This window comes from Arvicanthis niloticus, chromosome 22, assembly GCF_011762505.2.
Source record: "Arvicanthis niloticus isolate mArvNil1 chromosome 22, mArvNil1.pat.X, whole genome shotgun sequence".
Taxonomy (NCBI): Eukaryota; Metazoa; Chordata; class Mammalia; order Rodentia; family Muridae; genus Arvicanthis; species Arvicanthis niloticus.
Genome location: NC_133429.1, coordinates 48663185 through 48680787, shown reverse-complemented (window position 1 = coordinate 48680787; position 17603 = coordinate 48663185). Strand labels below are relative to the sequence as shown.

At 50.3% G+C, this 17603-nt stretch overlaps 1 protein-coding gene across 1 annotated transcript; it reads right to left on the bottom strand.

Moving 5' to 3' along the window:
* Window positions 1–144: 144 nt before the first annotated feature.
* Window positions 145–16170, bottom strand: Dctn2 (dynactin subunit 2). The gene is made up of 14 exons (XM_076920451.1): window positions 15918–16170; window positions 14965–15033; window positions 7422–7518; window positions 7183–7244; window positions 5434–5532; window positions 4873–5033; window positions 4563–4710; window positions 4115–4180; window positions 3910–3948; window positions 3644–3721; window positions 3478–3549; window positions 3178–3280; window positions 3001–3092; window positions 145–552 (listed from the first exon to the last, which is right to left on the bottom strand). Exons 1-14 carry the CDS (start codon window positions 15951–15953, stop codon window positions 466–468), a joined length of 1209 nt encoding a protein of 402 aa, XP_076776566.1. The 5' UTR covers window positions 15954–16170; the 3' UTR covers window positions 145–465.
* Window positions 16171–17603: the final 1433 nt, after the last annotated feature.

Genomic DNA, 17603 nt, shown 5'->3' with positions numbered 1-17603 from the left:
GTTCTGGCTCTGTACTCATTTTTTATTTAGTTCTCTGGTAAGAACAGATTACAACTGAAATAGTCTCATAATGGTGTGGCTTAGACTTGGGCTGTGCATGTCAGTCAGTGCTGCCTCTTCTAATCCAGGAAACACAGCAAAGGCTCCACGGCACAACAGCGTTTAATGGTCAGAGACAGTTGTACAGAATCAGACTCAGCCCCAGCTGCTAGAGGGCAGGATCCAGGCCTCTCCCCTCCCCCAGCAGGAAGCACTTACTGGATGGGCAGGAGCTGCATGTGGCTGGGGCCACCACCTCATCCGATAGTAGCCCCCAGCTCCCACACTCTGTCAGGGGAGGGTGCGCACCCCACATGCAAGAACCCTTGCCCTTGTCAGGTGGGATGGGGCTGTGAATTATAATCAAGGGGAAGCCCTGTGATAGCATCTGACAAGGCTCAGGGGCTCCCCAACTCCCAGTAGGGCTCACTTTCCCAGCCTCTTCATCCGAGCGTCAATGCTGGCAAAGTTCCCCTCAACTGTAGCCAAGTTTTCACGCATCGTTGTCTGCACCTACAGGAGGGGAACAGAAGGCTTATTTTTGTTTGGCCCAGGTGTCTACCAGAGATGAGGAACACCCAGAAGAAACTCTATAAGAAAAACAAAACAAACAAAAACAGTAGAGTGGTTAAGATCTATCTCAGTTGCTAGAGTGCTTGCTTAGCAAGGATGAAGCTCTGGGTTCAGTTCCCAGCCCCACATAAATCCCACACACCCCAGGCAGAGTGGCAAGCCCTTTAATGCCAGCACCTGGAAGGCAGAGGAAGATGGAGCTCTGTGAATCTGAGTCCAGTATAGACTTGGGCAGCCAGGGTTTACACAAAAAGACCTTGTCTCAAAATTAAAAAAAAAAAAAAAAAAAAGTCATAGTTTGATGCCAATGTGGGCGAGGGTCTAGAGAGATAGCTCAGAGGTTAATAATACTGGCTGCTCATCCAGAGGACCCAGGTTCAATTCCCAGCACCCACATAGGATACATGAGAATTGTCTCTAAAAGAAAGAAACAAAACCACAGCTTTGGGTCTCTGGTTTTGAGAGGGGTGGGTGAGTAGGTAAGTGGAGGAAATGTTTACAGCAGCAGTTTCCAAACCACTCTGAGAACGATGAACTTAGGTCAGGGTCTGCATGACTAAGGATCCCACCCACCGCACCTTCAGAGCTGTTCACTTATTTTATGAAAGGAGAGGCAACAAGACTTTGATGAAATTAAGTCTTCATGGGCTCAGAATTTTAAAAAGCTAGAAGAAAAATATACCAAATAGTGTCCCCCCCCCCGCCCCCAAAGACAGGGCTTCTTTCCCTGGCTGTCCTGGAACAAACGAACTCTGTAGACTAAGCTGGCTTTGAATTCAGAGATGCCCCCTTCCTCTGTCTCCTGAGTACTAGGATTAAAGGTGTGTTCTACACCACATCTGGCCTTTCCCTTCTCCATTAACTATGAGACTAGGTCTCATCATGTAATCATGACTGGCCTGGAACTCACCACCGTTACCAGGCTGGCCTCAAACTCAAGAAATCCTCTTCTCTGCCTCTGCCTCTGCAGTGTTAGGGTAAAGGTGTGCACCACTATACTTTCTTGGACGGTGTGTAATGTAGTTCTCCCTGAAGCATAAGAAAGGCTCATCCAATAGGAACTGAACACGAGCTGTGTGCGCAGCATTGCCATGGTGATGAGTAAAAACAAGCCGGCTGCTGGACAGAGTTGAGCAGTTAAGAACACTGGCTGCTTTTCCACAAGCCCCAGGTTCAGTCCCTAACACCCACATGGTAGCTCACACCCATCTGTAACTTCAGTTCTAGGGGACCTGATGCCCCCTTCCAGCCTTCACAGGCACCAGGCACACAGATGATGCAACCATGTGCACGGAGGAAAATCCCTCATACATATAAAAATCCGATCTTTCTTTAAAGCAGGAGGAGGAAGAGGAGGAAGAAGAAGAGAGGGAGCAGGGCTGGGAACATGGCTCAGGGTTTACTTTGCAAACATCAGGACCAGAGTGCAGATCCCTAGCACCTATATAAAAATGTGGGCAAGGATCTGGAGGATGGCTCAGAGGGTTAAGAGCACTGGCGGCTCTTCCAGAGGACCCAGGTTCAATTCCCAGCACCCACATGACAGCTCTCAGCTGTCAATACCTCTAGCCCTATTGATTCTGACACCTCCTTCTGGCTACTGTGGGCACTAGCAGATAAAACACCTATACACATAAAAATAAAGAGTGGGCATAATGGTGCTTGACTGTAAACCCAGTGCTCCCACATGTATGTGCAGGGGATCTGGAACACTCCAAAACTAGTTCCAACAAGGAGTTCCTGAAATTTCTGTAAGAGACTCTGTCTCAAAAAGGTTAAAGGGTTGAAGGATATCTCAAGGGTTAAGAGTGTACACCACTCTTGCAGAAGACTCAAGTTCAGTTCCCAGCACCCACTTTAGGCAGGTCACAACTGTCTAAAGTCAAGCTCCAAAAGCATCCAATGCTTCTGATAGTTACAGACTCACACACATCCACAAGCGCGGGCACATACACACTCCTGCTCACACACATACTCCTACACACTTACTCACACTAAGATATTTTAATGAGAGACGAGATAGGCTCAGGCCTAATGTCAGCCTAGAGCAGCAGGGTTGGTTTCGATGTGAGTCTGAGAGCGGCTTAGGCTATAGCTAGGAGTATACAGCAAGACCTGTTTCGGGGGGGAAAAACCTCAAGCGTGGTAACACATTCCTGTAATCCCAGTACTTGGAGGAAGGAGGAGGAGGGTGGCCACAAATGCGGGGCCAGCCTGGTCTACAAACCAAGTTTCAGGCCAGTCCGACACACTGTGACTCTGTCCGACACCCCCAGTTTCTGCCAAAAGCAAAAAAAAAAAAAAAAGCCACAACCTCAGGTGCCCTGCCCCACCCTGCCTCGCCCTGCCCTGGAAAAAAGTGGCAACAAAATAAAAAGACCCACACACCTGGGTCAGGAGAGCGGTATTATCCTTAAGGGAACTGGCCATCATCTGCTGGGTGGTATCCAAGTGTGTCAGGAGCTGACCAAACTGCATCGCTGCAGAAGTGAAGAAGGCATGGCTAAGAACAGAATCCATGGTGAGATGAACCAAGGGCCCTCGGCCCAGGGCCCAGGCACACACCTTGCTCATGCAGCTGCTTGATGGTGACAAGTCGCTGCACCAGCTCGGGGAGGGTGGAGGCGACGGGGCTCCAGCGCTGGATGGTCTCATACAGCTGGTGCACCTGGAAAAGTGTGCAGGGCCGAGGGGACACTGACACCACAGACTGGAGAAAGGAGCAGCCGGCAGAGGGAAGGGACTCCCTAAACTCTCAGCTGATAAAACCTGAGGCTGCAAGGCCCCTACAGCCAGATGTTATTACTCAGTGGAGGAGCCTGGGCGAGCACAGCGGGTATGGAGATGGAGAAGACAGCTCCTGACCTTGTTCTGTGTGTCTGCGTCCTCCACAGATGCCTTGTGCTTAGCGATCTCATTCACCTTTCCCAGGACACTCTGAAAGCACAGGGGTCAAAGGGTGACAGGGCTCCCAGACCAGGCCTTCTCAAGTCCCTGCTACTTAGAATCCGACTAGCTTTCTACTTAATACCTGTAGCCGAGCCTCTACTTGGTCCAGAACTGCAAGGTCCAGGGCGCTCACTTTGGCTTGCAACAGTTCTACTGTTTCCTAGGTCAGGGAAGAATTGGACAAGTGTCAGGAGAAGAGTCAAACTATAAAAGGTCTGCAACAGTTTACACATTTGATATTTACAGTTCACACTGGCGTTAATGCAGGACTGTACACCCAGTCAGTGTCATGACTAAGATACTCCCACAGGCCTCTGTATCCCATATCCCAACCCCTGCTGTACTCACCATGAGGCAGGCCCCCTGAAGACCTGCAGAAAGGGGGTTCTGGTGGGAAGCAATGAGAGAAGTCAGTTGTCTTCATACAGCAGAAGGATGATTTCTGGTTCTAGCTGGAAACCCCTAGCCAACCCCTCCCAGATCCTGTGAAGAACTAAGGAACCAGTACTCAGGGCTCTGAGTACTGTAGACTTAGTCCAGGAGAGTGCCTGACCTGAGCATCCTGATCACAGCGGACAGTGGCCTCCAGCTCTGTCAGGCGTTTCTCGAGTTCTGCAACCTATGGAAAGGAAGATGAGGAGGAAGAGAAGGAGAGGGGTGACTTTTGCCACCCTCCAACCCTGGCAAGGGCTGCTTTCTTGGAACACATCCCTAGCAACAATCTTAAATTTAAATTCAAAGTAGATGGCAGGAGGATCTGGAGTTCAGAGCCAGCCTAAGCTATATCCTGAGTTCAAAGCCAGTGTAGCCTACGTGAGACCCTGCCTCAAAAAACAGAAATGCAAGGAGACACAGAGAGTGAGACTTCAAGAGGAATCAAAGCTTTCCTGGTACTCACTCCCCAGGCCTGGCCCTGTAAAGGCCAAATCTCCCTCCCTGGCTCCCAGCCTATGCTACCTGACTCTTCCCTGGCTCCCAGCCTATGCTACACTCATACTTACTTTGGCAGCTTGCGAGAACTTGTCCTGCTCAGGCCGTGAGTGGAGTTCGTAAGTGACAAGGCTGCTATCTGGGGGGGTCCCGCCCGTGGCCTTTGCCCCGGAACTGCCTCTGCTGCTCTTTGTTGCCTCCAGCTGCAGCAGCAGGCGCCTGGAGCAGAAGAACAATCGAGAATATCGAGACCCGAAAGATGAGGGCTGTTTCAATCTCTCTTCTGCCTCATAATTCTCATTAAAGAATGGCTAGACCACCTCCTTCCTGTCCTCCACAGTCCCACTCAGCAGTGACTCTGCTGCTAAGGAAGGCACTCACTTAGCTAGGGCTCCGTCTGGGTCAGCGAGGTTGATTGCAGCATCTGGTCCCAGAAGCTTCTCCAGGTGGGAAGCCACCAGCTGCTGCTTCAGAGCTGCCAGCTGTTTAGCCAGCACCACAGGGGTGAGCTTCTCCTCAGTGGCTGACTCCTTCACTGTTGTCTGATGGCGGAGTTAGTAGTGACAGGAAAGAAATGAGAAAAAAGAGCAATACCCTTGAAGGAAGCCATAGCCAGGCAATTTTATTTCCTTTACACACCTGCATGTATGCAGCCCATGTACCACATGCATGCAGTGACCATAGGGGGCTGAAGGGAAAATCAGATCCCATGGGACTAGAGTTACAGACACTTGTGAGGCTCTAAATGGGTGCTGGGAATAGAACCTGGGTCCTCCGGAGGAGCGGCCAGCGCTCTTACTCTTTCCAGCCACCCCTGCCACGCCCCAGGAGAGATTTCAAATAGCACTGACTTGAACAGCATTAAATGTAGATTTGTGTCCCCGACTCGACTCTGAAAACCTCACAACCCAGGGGATCAGAAACCAGCGTATAAACGGTTACCTTGATCTTCTCCACCTCAGCTGTCAGCTCTTGGACTTCATGCAGTAGTCGTTGGTACTTCTGCTGTGGTGTCTCCTTCACTCCCAGACCCTCTCCAAGCTAGAGAACAAGGAGGAAGGTGATGTTACCTCTCCCATTAGAGGGAGCCTTAGGAATTAATAAGGCATTGCTCCAACACCTGGATCCTCAGCGCCCTAGTACAGAAGACAGGGAGACAGCCAAAGGTCTGGAGACTCCAGAACTGGAGCAGAGACAACACTCTCAAGTGTACCCTGCTTGGAAGCCACGCAGACACTCACTACGACTGTATTCCTCAGGCTCAGCAGCTGAGGGCATTGGCTGCCCTCACAGAAGACCTTCAGCCCCTAGCACACATATGGTGGGTGGGTTACAACCTCTGTAACCCTAGTTCTACAGATCCAATGCTCTCTTCTGGTCTCCCCAGACATCAGGCACACACATAGTACATATGTATGCAGGTAAACACTCATTTATACAAAATAAAAGATAAACAAACCTTAAAGAAAAAAAAAACCAGACAAACAAAAAAGCCAGGTGTGGTAGCACACAACTGTTATCCCAGCACTGAGGCAGAGGCAGAGGCAGAGGCAGAGGCAGAGGCAGAGGCAGAGGCAGAGGCAGAGGCAGAGGCAGAGGCAGAGGCAGAGGCAGAGGCAGAGGCAGAGGCAGAGGCAGAGGCAGAGGCAGAGGCAGAGGCAGAGGCAGAGGCAGAGGCAGAGGCAGAGGCAGAGGCAGAGGCAGAGGCAGAGTCAGAGGCAGAGGCAGAGGCAGAGGCAGAGGCAGAGGCAGAGGCAGAGGCAGAGGCAGAGGCAGAGGCAGAGGCAGAGGCAGAGGCAGAGGCAGAGGCAGAGGCAGAGGCAGAGGCAGAGGCAGAGGCAGAGGCAGAGGCAGAGGCAGAGGCAGAGGCAGAGGCAGAGGCAGAGGCAGAGGCAGAGGCAGAGGCAGAGGCAGAGGCAGAGGCAGAGGCAGAGGCAGAGGCAGAGGCAGAGGCAGAGGCAGAGGCAGAGGCAGAGGCAGAGGCAGAGGCAGAGGCAGAGGCAGAGGCAGAGGCAGAGGCAGAGGCAGAGGCAGAGGCAGAGGCAGAGGCAGAGGCAGAGGCAGAGGCAGAGGCAGAGGCAGAGGCAGAGGCAGAGGCAGAGGCAGAGGCAGAGGCAGAGGCAGAGGCAGAGGCAGAGGCAGAGGCAGAGGCAGAGGCAGAGGCAGAGGCAGAGGCAGAGGCAGAGGCAGAGGCAGAGGCAGAGGCAGAGGCAGAGGCAGAGGCAGAGGCAGAGGCAGAGGCAGAGGCAGAGGCAGAGGCAGAGGCAGAGGCAGAGGCAGAGGCAGAGGCAGAGGCAGAGGCAGAGGCAGAGGCAGAGGCAGAGGCAGAGGCAGAGAGGCAGAGGCAGAGAGAGGCAGAGAGGCAGAGGCAGAGAGAGGCAGAGGCAGAGGCAGAGGCAGAGTTTAAGGCCAGCCTGTCTACAAGTTCCAGGACAGTCAGAGCTACCCAGAGAAACTCTGTCTTGAAACAACAACAAAGACACAACAAAGTAATAATGATAATAATAATCCCCTAAATCAAAAAACCAAAAAGAGAAAGAGAGAGGGAGAGAGAGAAAGAGAGAGAGGGAGAGGGAGAGAGGGAGAGAGAGAGAGAGAGAGAGAGAATTCAAACAAAGAAAAAAAGCTCAAAACTTAACACAGCTCACTCCCCTGCATGGGCTCACCGCTCATGCTAATCACACAACAAACCATTTCATAGTCTCCAGACTCATATCCTGTCCTCTTGGTCTTTCCAATGCGATCTGAGAAATCTGCCAAGAGAAGAAGACTAGTGAGTGGGCTGGTCCAGGCCCAGTGCAGCCCCAGATCTAGGTGACTGTGAGGGCTGTTCCCAGAAGGCTCCACTCCACAAGGGAGCGGATCCTCAGAGTTCAGGCAGCATGCTCACTCTCTAGGACACCCAGCCCCAGCCCTCAGCTCCAGCTCACCAAGCCCCTTCGTCCCCACTCTCTTGTCCTTGAACTTGTCGTAGGCAGCATTGGGGTTGACGATGATGTGTTCCACACTCGTGCTGCTCAGCTCCTCCTGAGGGGACAGGGGGTTCAGCCCAGGGGCAGCCCCTTTCCACCTTAGCATTTCTTCCAGCCCATAAACCCCCAAACTACTAAGACACTGAGCCCCATTTTTCCAAGGAGAAAGAAAGGGGTTCCATTCCAAGCTGCCCACCTAGGCTCAGTCTGGGAAAGAGACGCTTCCTGGTAAAACTGGAGCCTTGGTGGTATAAATATTAACACCCTGATTTAGCTAGGAACAGAGGCAAGGTAACCTCCCCCACCCACTCTGTACATAAGCCTCCCCTCCCTCAACCCCTCCCAGTTATCTGGCACACACCATGCACTCATGGCAAGAAACAAACTTGACCTCTCCTAACTTCCCCCTCCCAAAAGTAAATCTTCTTTCCTGGCTGAACAAGTCCATTTAGAGCCGACTTCCCATCCTGGCTGGACAGGAAGAAGGAAGGCAAGAGCAATATTCTCAATGTAAAATGGCAGGTTTAATCTTGTGGAAGGTAAGACAGCAACTCGCAGATGTAAGAGGACTGTTGGCAGAGGGTGTGCTTAGAAGCCTGGTTTCTGGGCTACTGTGGGGCCAGACAGCTCAGCGGATGGAGGAGCAGCAAGGGCTCAAGAGGGTTGTTCTTAAAGGGACAGCTTACGAATATCCCAGGAGCACCTTAGGCAAGGGCCATACATATAGCCCTCTGTGGCATGTGGCCTGCTACTAGACCCCTGCTGCACCCAAACATTCAAGTCGGGCACACGCAGAGAGGGGAGATACTGTACCTAGACCTGAGGCTGAGGCTCCTCCTTACACAGCAAGCAACACGCGCTTCAAGAACTACACCACAACAGCATGTCCCTCTTCCAACCAGGGAAGGCCACTACAATGCTGACGGAGGGGAGGTGCCTAGGAGCACGGTTGTCAGGGGTTGACATCTCCCTGAATCTAGAAAATGACGGTCTGTCGGGTTGTTGCATGTTACAGTCCCTTAGAAAAGCCAGCCTGCCTGCCTGTCTTCCTGCCTTCCTTGAGAAAAAAAAAAAGAACAGGCCTGGGCCCATCTCTGAGGTGCTGAGCTAGCCTCTGCCTGTGTGGGTATGTGGGCCCATCTCTGAGGTACTGAGCTAGCCTCCGCCTGTGTGGAGGAGGAAAACTAGCAGGAGGAGAACCAGGACAGGAGAGAGAGCAATGGCTACAGGGAGGCTCCATCCCTCCCTCTCCACTGAGTCACAGGAGGAACCTGGTGGGAGGCAGCCTCAGACTGAGGACAGGGGAGAGGGGAGAAGGAAGCAGTAGCTTCTCTCTCCTCTTCAGGCAGCTGCTAGGCAGACGGACAAGAAAAGGGCCCAGTGGCCCAGTGCAGGTCCTGGAGAGAAGAGACATCTGAATCCCATCACCCCTTTCCATAGGAAGACCCTACTTGCCAAGTAGCTGTGTGGTTTCTGGTCTCTAAACTGCCTAAGGACACCAGCTCCAGACAGGCAAGCACCGTCTTCGTGGTGGCTCCTGGAAACATGGTTTCTCTCCATAAAAGTCATCAAGGCAGAGGCCCCTTTTCAGACAAACATGGTGGCACATGCTTGTAATCCCAGCTAGACTAGAGAATGGTATAGCAAGCTGGGCCTGGTGGCTCACACTGTAGTTCCACTATTTGGCAGGCTCACTGAAAGTCCAGGGCCAGCTCACCTTGAGTTTCAGGCCCCAACTAGGGTCACAAGACAAGCCTTTACAAAAAATAAAATAAAATAAAATAAAATAAAATAAAATAAAATAAAATAAACTTCTTAAAAAGATGGCAAGACACAGCAGCACACAATTTTAATCCCAGCACCCAGGAGGCAGAAGCAGGCTGGGTCACTTTGAATTCCAGGTCAAACTAGTCTATATAGTGAGACCCATCTTTTAAAAAGAAAAGCAAAAGAGGGACAAAGGCTGACTGTCACTTGGTGCTGGAGTACTAAGCTTACAGGCTTGCACCCGAGCTGGACCTCTGCTACCACAAACAAGAAAAGGAAGGGAAAGGTATGTGGCACAGCCTGAAGACAAAGCACAGTCAAATCACAGCCACACTCGTGAGCCCTTGCAGATGGCGCCCGGTGAGGGACAGCCTGTTCCCGATTGCTGTCCTTAAGTAGGGAAAGCTGGGAACAACAAGGGCCAGCACTGAGGAGAGGTGGGCTGGCTGGCTCAGTGGTTCTCAGCAGTTGCTGTAGAAGTAAGGCCTGGCCTAGGAGGCTGCCCAGTGCTGGTGGCTTCTCGACACCTCTGAGAGTGGCCTAGCAGGGTCCGGAGAGCAGCACACGCTGGTCTTCAGATAGTGACTAGCCCACCAGCATCGCAAAGACCTGCCATGCCACTGCAGTGTCTTGTGAGACAGGAAAGGTGCTGAGTGTGGGAATGACTAAGAGGTCAAAGGTTTAGTAGAGACGAAAGGACAGAAAACAACTGTCCACCACAGCACACCCCGTTAAAAAGCAGACAGAAGGTTGGGCTTCTTACCAGCTCCTTGTGGTTTCCCCAGAGGTGAGAAAATCAAGAGTTAAAAAGGAAAGGGTGTGGGGGAAAGGGATGAGGGAGGGGAAAAAAAAAAAGACAAAATTGTTATTAGCAAATTGTCACATGCACTACATGAGTCTTCAAACACTGCACCACAGGGCCCCAGGGGAGCCTAGCAAAATGTGGGGGCCAAGAATTCTAGCTGAGGTCAGAATCTGCCCAAGAGAAGGAAGACCTCGAGACCCTTTCCTCTCTAGTGCTGAGGATGCCATGGAGCTTTGCCATTCAGCAGCAGCCGTGGGGGAGCTGGACATGAGGAGTTAGCCGTTACAAGCTGGTGCAGAAGTGCAGAAGTGCAGAAGTGCAGGAAGAGAAGGCTCAGGTGAGGGCAGCTATAGAAATGGGGGGATGTGAAGCAGAGAAGGTGGAGACTCTGGGGACCTGACACTGCCCAAGGGAGGGCCCACAGTTTTCAAGGTAGGGTAGTCACATAGCTAGCGTCTGGACTCTCCAGTTGAGTGGTTGGTAAATCTCTGCTGCAGCTCTGGGTGATGAAGGGAGCCTCTGCTACTACTCAACATCACAGGAGCCCAGGACCCCAAGACCTGCAGCTACCAGCCTATGGGCAGAACATGCTTCCCAAGGCTCACAGAGCACAACATGGGTGGACTTCAAACAAGTCTTACTTCAGTGCAGGCCACGGAGACACAGCTCTTATTTCCAAGCAAGACTGGTGGGCTCACTACTGGGGGTGGGGGGAGAGACTCCAACTGTGTGTGCCCTGCCTCTCTAGCTCTGTTGACTGACAGGTGGAAGGGGGGCCTGACTGACACTGTATGTAAGAAGACCCAGGTGAGGGACAAACGTGCACTTCCTCCCTAACAGTTCATCCAACCCCATTGCAGCTCCTGCTACTTTAGTCTACTTTAAGCCTCTTTTACCCTCGTTCAGTGACTCCAGGGTCCGAAGATGTCCCTGTACACAGTGGGCATGAGCACCCACAGGGACACGCATGAAGACCACAAGAGAAACAGAGGGACTGTACTTGTTTCTGTCTTGCTCTCACCAAGCTTAAAGCAGCTTGGGAAGAATTCAAGAAGGGGGAGACCATGGACAGAAAAGTGAAGTTCAAACCAAGAGGGAAGGGACAAAAACCAAAGCAATCCAGCAAAAACCAGAACAGGGATGAGCACTGGTGTGCACTGTATATACCAAGTCTATCTTTGAGGAGGTTGAGGGATAATGAGGTTCAGGGCATAATTCCTATAATATGCAGTAGACAAGGTTATCATAGGAATCTGATATACAACAGACAATTAGAAAAGTCTAAGTGCTCCAATCTTGCGTCCAGCTCACCTGGACCATGACTCCCACTCCCTCTCTTTAATGGTTGTTTGGCTAAGTGGCCGTGTCTCAGAGAACCAGACCTGAGGTTCTAAATCAGACAGGGATGGCGGCCACTCTGCTGAGGCTGTACAGGCTCTACGCAATACTTCAGCCAGGGGGACTTCAGAACCATGGTGACAGGAACATGGAGAGAGCTGTAGAATAAAACTGTCTAGGATGGGCCAGCATCATGCTGACAACCCATCATTTCTAAAAGACGAATACAGAAGCAGAAAGACTCAGGAAGCACAGATAACCCAAATTATTATCCTAAAACCGCATCTAGCATCTTCTCCTGCCAAGCTTCTGGCCAAAGGCTTAGCATTGGAGAATATCAAAGAGTCTTTCTCGTCCAATAATCGACAAACAGGGAGGAAGTGGGAGCAGAAGTTTGGCTTTCCCCTTTGCTTTCCACCCTTGTCTACAATGGCTGAAGGCCAGCTCATAAAAATTTCTTCTGGCAACTTCTTCCAAGCCTACACCTTACGTTTAAAGGCCTCCACATTTTGACTAGCTCCTCGTTCCAGTTTTATTCTGCAGACCTCACAAGGTGACAAGACAACGATTCACAATGATCCGTGCATCACAGTTGTGTTTCTAAACTCGATTAATGATCTTTAAACATAAGGCCAGCAAGGCCCAAAAAGGGACTCGCTGGAATTTGAAACAATTAGCTACAACAATTGCAAAGTGGCAGAGCATTGCATGCAAGATGGCAAATGAACAAACATGCAGAGAAGAAGCATTGAATGGCCTTACTTGTGCAAACTAGTGTCCAGGCAGGGTGGTGAGGAGGGAGGATGGGGGAAGCATTAGGAAAAACTCTGGTAAGTAAGGTGCAGCAACAGTCAATGAACACAATCAGCTCTCTTTGTGATACCTGGCACTCTAAACTGTGAGAGGAGAAACCTCAGACACTTGTCTAATTTTGGGCAGGGGTGGAGCATGCCTCAGTATGGGGTGTTGGGGGGCAGCAAGTAGACTCAGAAATCTCCCTTCTCCTTGGCCTCGGGAATAGTTACATTACATAGGGAGGGAGAGGCTGAGTCTTGTTCTTCTGAGGCATCCTTAATTTTCTGTGCTTAAGCCATGAGCAGAGTGCTTTCAGGACCCAGGCCAGGCTGTGGGCCCAGGAGGGCACTCGGTTTGGGAGGTAGTTTTCCAAAGAGGTCACTCTGAGAAGCCATTGTCTCAGCCAGCTAGGGTGTGGCTGAGATGCAGATCTTCCCATACTGTGAAGGGAAGGGCTGCTAGCCCCTGCAGTTTTCCAGCCCATTCCTGTAGTAAAATACTTTACTTCCTGCTAAAATTGTTTTAAAGAAATAGAAGAAAAATTGGGGTCATTTGGAAAAAAAAACAAACCAAATCTACTTCTTTCCTGTCCCACCCTTTCCATTATGGGCATCACAGTACTTTAATGTCTAAGTTAAGCTAGCAATTAAAGTCTGAAGAATATCCATGGTGACGCTGAAGGGCCACTGGGTCATTCTACCTGATACTCCTTTACATTAGTGCCTGGAAACCGGGTGTGGTGGCAAATGTCTTTAATTTAGCACTTGGCCAGCCTATGCTACATAAAACTACACAGGGAGTTCTAGGCCAGACAGGGCAATACAATGAGAGCCTACCTCAAAAATAAAATAAAAAATAAATTAACATTTGCAGACCCCTAAATTATTTACAATTTGGCCATATTGGTTGTCCCCATGGAAGAGAACTGAGGGGCAGGCAGAGGTGGGGACTTTTTCTCTACACAGCCTTAAACAGTTTTGGTCTTCTTTTTTGTTTGTTTGTTTGTTTGTTTTACAAATGTATGACTTAATTTGAAAACAAATAAAATTAAAGTTGAAAACAATCTAGAGGTTCCAGCATAGACTGAAGGCCTCATGGTTCAGCGGCAGAGAGAAGTGGACAGGCTCCCAGCCAGCATCCAGGCCTCTGAGCCGCGGTGTTTCTGGGTTAGCGATGCTCCTCACTCTGCACACTTACGTCAGCATTGTGAGCAGCAGCAGAGCCGTTATGCAGCCGACTTCCCGAACGTGGCCTTTCTAAGGCCCATAGGGACACATAGGGGCCAGAGACATTAGCTGACACTAGGAAGTAACTCAGCTCTCAGGGCTCCAGAGCGCTGAAGGTCCCCACATCCACTCCTCTCTAACAGGCTGATGAGAGGAGCTGCAGTCACCTGTGTCTACAGGGATTCGGCCGTACTATCAGCCTGCATGACAGTGACTAGAGGAAAGCCTTATTCTCTCTCTAAGCTTGGTATTTTATAGGCAGAGGTTCTGAGCCATCTTTGAGTTAACTTCTCATCTTATACCTTCCTGCTCTGAGGACAGAGTTAACTGAGACACCTCTTGGAGTGACAACTTCACACTCAGGTACTTGGGTGAGGATGCCATCTGCATTATCTCCAGATACTTAAGCTTGGGGGAAGAGGGATCGGCAGACTGGCATGCCAGCAAATACAGAAGCCACAAGGAGCACACTGTTGAGAGGGGGGACGGGAAGTTATCCTCACAGCGTAGGAAGCGCTTCCACATGGGAAAACAAGATAAGGACTAAGTGAGCATGCCAAGCCAAGCCAGTGTGAGGCAGCAGCCAACATTCCCAAGAACTAACCAGCCCCACAGACATGGCCACAGGACTGACAGACACACAGACTGGGCCTGCTGACAACGTCCCCATGACTTTGGCCATGCCTCCACTGAGATCTCATAGCGTCAGCTGCTTTGGAAATAATAGAACACAGCCTACACAGGCCATTGCTGGGCCTCTGTGCCCACAGCACTAGACTCGTCTCCTGTTACCTACACGTACCCTAACTCTTGCACTCCCTGTATACATCCTAACGGTCCACATAAAGGGGTCCGTAGGGCATCTCTTCCTCTGCACTGGGCAAAGATCAGAACAGAATGAACATATTCTTTTAAGTGATAACAAATTCCTGGTTAGGGTGTGTGTCGCCCCACCCCACCCCCACGCCTCCTTAGAGCACACAGAGCAGACATGATATATTACCATCATCTCTTCTCTGCTGATCATAATATTTATGTTATTCCTCCAAATTATCTTGGTCTGACCGGGCATGTTATTTTTCTGACGTTTTCAAATCATTTGCTTACACCTTCCCTAATGGCTACTACGGTTCAAATTCAAGTTCTTCCTAAATACTAATGAGAATTTAATTTAATGAGTGAAATATCTTATAAAATAAAAAAGGTCTACTCCAACCTTAAACAATTTATTATGTTCAAGCTTGATAATTCAGTACATGGATTAGAACCCAGGGGCCTAACTAATCGCTAGTCCAGAATGTAACTGCTTTGAGATATCTCAACTATATTTAATAAGACTTGGGTTTTACAGGTCCTGTTAGTTGTAATCTCACGGGCTTGACTCTCCTTTCTGGCAATGTTCATTGGCGGCTGCCAGAACAAGGCCTTTGAAAGCCCTAAACCTACATACCACCCAGGCTGGGGTTGGCATACCCACTTATTGCTGTGGCTTGCCCGAGAAGGAAAAGGACCTGTATCTGGGGAGAAAGGTCAGAGTCCATAGGGATCCTGAGGTAGCACATAGTCTTACCGCATCAAACTCTGCTTGATCATCCTCAGGTAGGTCGCTGGTTTCATAAACATCTGGCTCGTTCCTGGCCTGCAGGGAGAAGCGGTGACCACCCAGACTCATTACCCAGTAGTCACTTCTTATCCCACTTTCTTTGAACAAGGTACTGGGAAACCAGACTTTAATTCAAGAATTCTGTCCTTCACCTCCCCCACCCCACCATCAACTGTATGTCGGTTCCCTTTTCTCAGTGGGATGACCACAGGTACAAACTAGGACCCGGGATAAAATGTCCAGTGTGAAAGAAAGATGTTATCCTGAACATGGCTGAGAGGCCAGTCGTTCCTTGGTAATTATTTTGTCTTAATCTGGTGAGGGTTTCTTGACTTAGGCCCTGCACATCACTGTACAAGGGTTGAGAGTGACTCAGGACCTTAGTTCTCAAGGTCCTGTGCACCAACCCCCGGACCCTGAGGATGCAGAGAGGGCAGCAGAAACGGAGGGTACATGCATGTGCATGAGGAGCAGACACACAGTTGCTCGCAATGCAGAGAGGCCAACTGGCACAAGGTTTCTGCAACAGTAACCTCTTCCCTGTCAAGATGAAGGCCATCAAGTGGCCTGGTGAGTGTGGCTGGAGTAAGGATGCGGGGACGGGCAATCGGGAAATTTGGGGCGACAAAGGCACTGTTGACATGGACGGTGCAAACACTCGGGCACAAGTGGTAAGCGCCCGGCGGCGATTTCTGGGCGGAAAACCCGGCTACTGCCAGAAAGGGGACCCGACGCGGTCCAACGGCCCCGGCCCAGTCGGGTCTGGAGTCCAGAAGGTGCTGCGGCCATCGGAGGGCGAGCGGCGGGAACCCTTGGGGCGAAGGGGCTGCCAACGGGAGGGGTCGCGGGCTGGTTTCTGTTGGGGGTCCTCGGGAGGCCGGGGGCGCGGTCTGGGGAGCCGGGCCCGGCCCTGTACTCACAATGCCGGGGAGATCGGCGTATTTAGGGTCCGCCATGGCGGCGGCGAGGCGGGGCTGGGGGACCGAGGCCTCGGAGGAGCCGGGGCCGGTGACCGAGTGGGGGAGAGGCTTGGGTCCGGGTCCCCGGCTAAGGCGACGATTAGGGGAGCGGCGGAGGAGCAGGAAGTCTCGCGACAGGAGCAGGCTGGCAGGAGGGGACGGCAAAAGTCGCGAGGACAGCCGGCTACCACACCCCTGGACAAGCCGGGATTGGTGAGGCCGACAGGGAATGAGGTAATGGCGAGGAGACGCCGCCTAGCATTGTGGGATATGTAGTCCTGATCTTCTGGAGCTTGGGCTGGGAGCGACAATAACGTTAGTGAGCTATTGCATACAGTTTATCTCCTTCCGTTTTTAATAATCTATGAAAGGAGTTTCATAATCCCTGCCTTAGAAAACATAGAGATTGGCTAAATGAAACCACACAGCTCGCCACGTTGTGAACAACAGCAAGTTTTAGTAAAAATTTAAAATATATATATATATATATATATATATATATATATATATATATATATATATATATGGCCCGTCTTTTCAGGTTAGGGCTTCTGGACAAAATAGAGGGTCCCTAGTTAAATTTTAATTTCAGGAGCTGGAGAGATGACTCAGGGGTTAAGAGCACAGGTCCTCTTGCAGAGGACCTGAGTTCTATCCCCATCATCCAGATAGTGGGTATCAACCATTTTTAACTCCAGTATCAGGTGCCCTCTTCTGGTCTCCAAGGCACCAGACACACACAGACATACATGCAGACAAAACACCCATACACACTAAATAAATAAATAAATAAATTTTAAAAAATTAATTTCAGGTAAACAACGAACAATCGTTAGTACAAGCATGCTTCTTATTATATTTCTGATATGTATATAATAACAGGACCTTGCATATAGTAGCTTTGTGTCCAGGTCAACAATAAATCTTTCTGGAGAAAGATAGGTAATCTTCTTTACCATGTCAGTGCATGACAATAGATACCCCAATTTAATTTAATTTGTTTCTTTGTGTGTGTTGTGTGTGCGCACACATGAGTGTGGAGATCAGCAGACAACTGTTACTCATCTTCCCACCATGGGGGTCCTGCAGATCAAACTATGTGTGTGGCAAGCCCCTTCACCTGCTGAGCCATCTCACTGGCCCATTTTTAAAACAGAAGAAAGAGCTGGGTGCGGTGGCGTGTGCCTGGTCTAGTGACTACCAAAATCTCTGTGTAGCTCCAGCTGTCTCAAAACAGGAACAGAAGAAGAGAAGGAGAAGGGGGATTTGGGAGTGGGATGGGAGGTGGGAAACAAATAGAAAACCTACTATGTGCTAGTAGAGAAATAAAAGACACACTCAGGATAAAAGGAAGTTCTCAAGCCAGACATGGCGGTGTCCACATCATGTATTCCCAGCACTTTTAAGGCTGAGATAGGAAGACTGCAAGGACAGGATAACCTGTGTGTAAGAGTCCCTCCTCCAGATCCCACCTCAAACATTAAAATAACAGAAACTTGAAGATTAACTGAAGCAGCTGCATAAAGACCTTGTTGTGGGTGTGTATGTGTACACATACCCATTGGATTCTTGCCTCTATGGACAGTCATTTTGAAGCCACTAAGGATACCTATCTTCTTGTCTCTAGAGGCTGGACTTTGGTATATT

Excerpts from the sequence above, each read along its gene's own strand:
- Dctn2 (XM_076920451.1), bottom strand. The coding sequence starts at position 15,953 with ATGGCGGACCCTAAATACGCCGATCTCCCCGGCATT. Across the intron at positions 15,034-15,917 it reads ACGCCGATCTCCCCGGCATT|GCCAGGAACGAGCCAGATGT; the intron begins GTGAGTACAGGG and ends TTCTCCCTGCAG. Across the intron at positions 553-3,000 it reads ATACCGCTCTCCTGACCCAG|GTGCAGACAACGATGCGTGA; the intron begins GTGTGTGGGTCT and ends CCCCTCCTGTAG.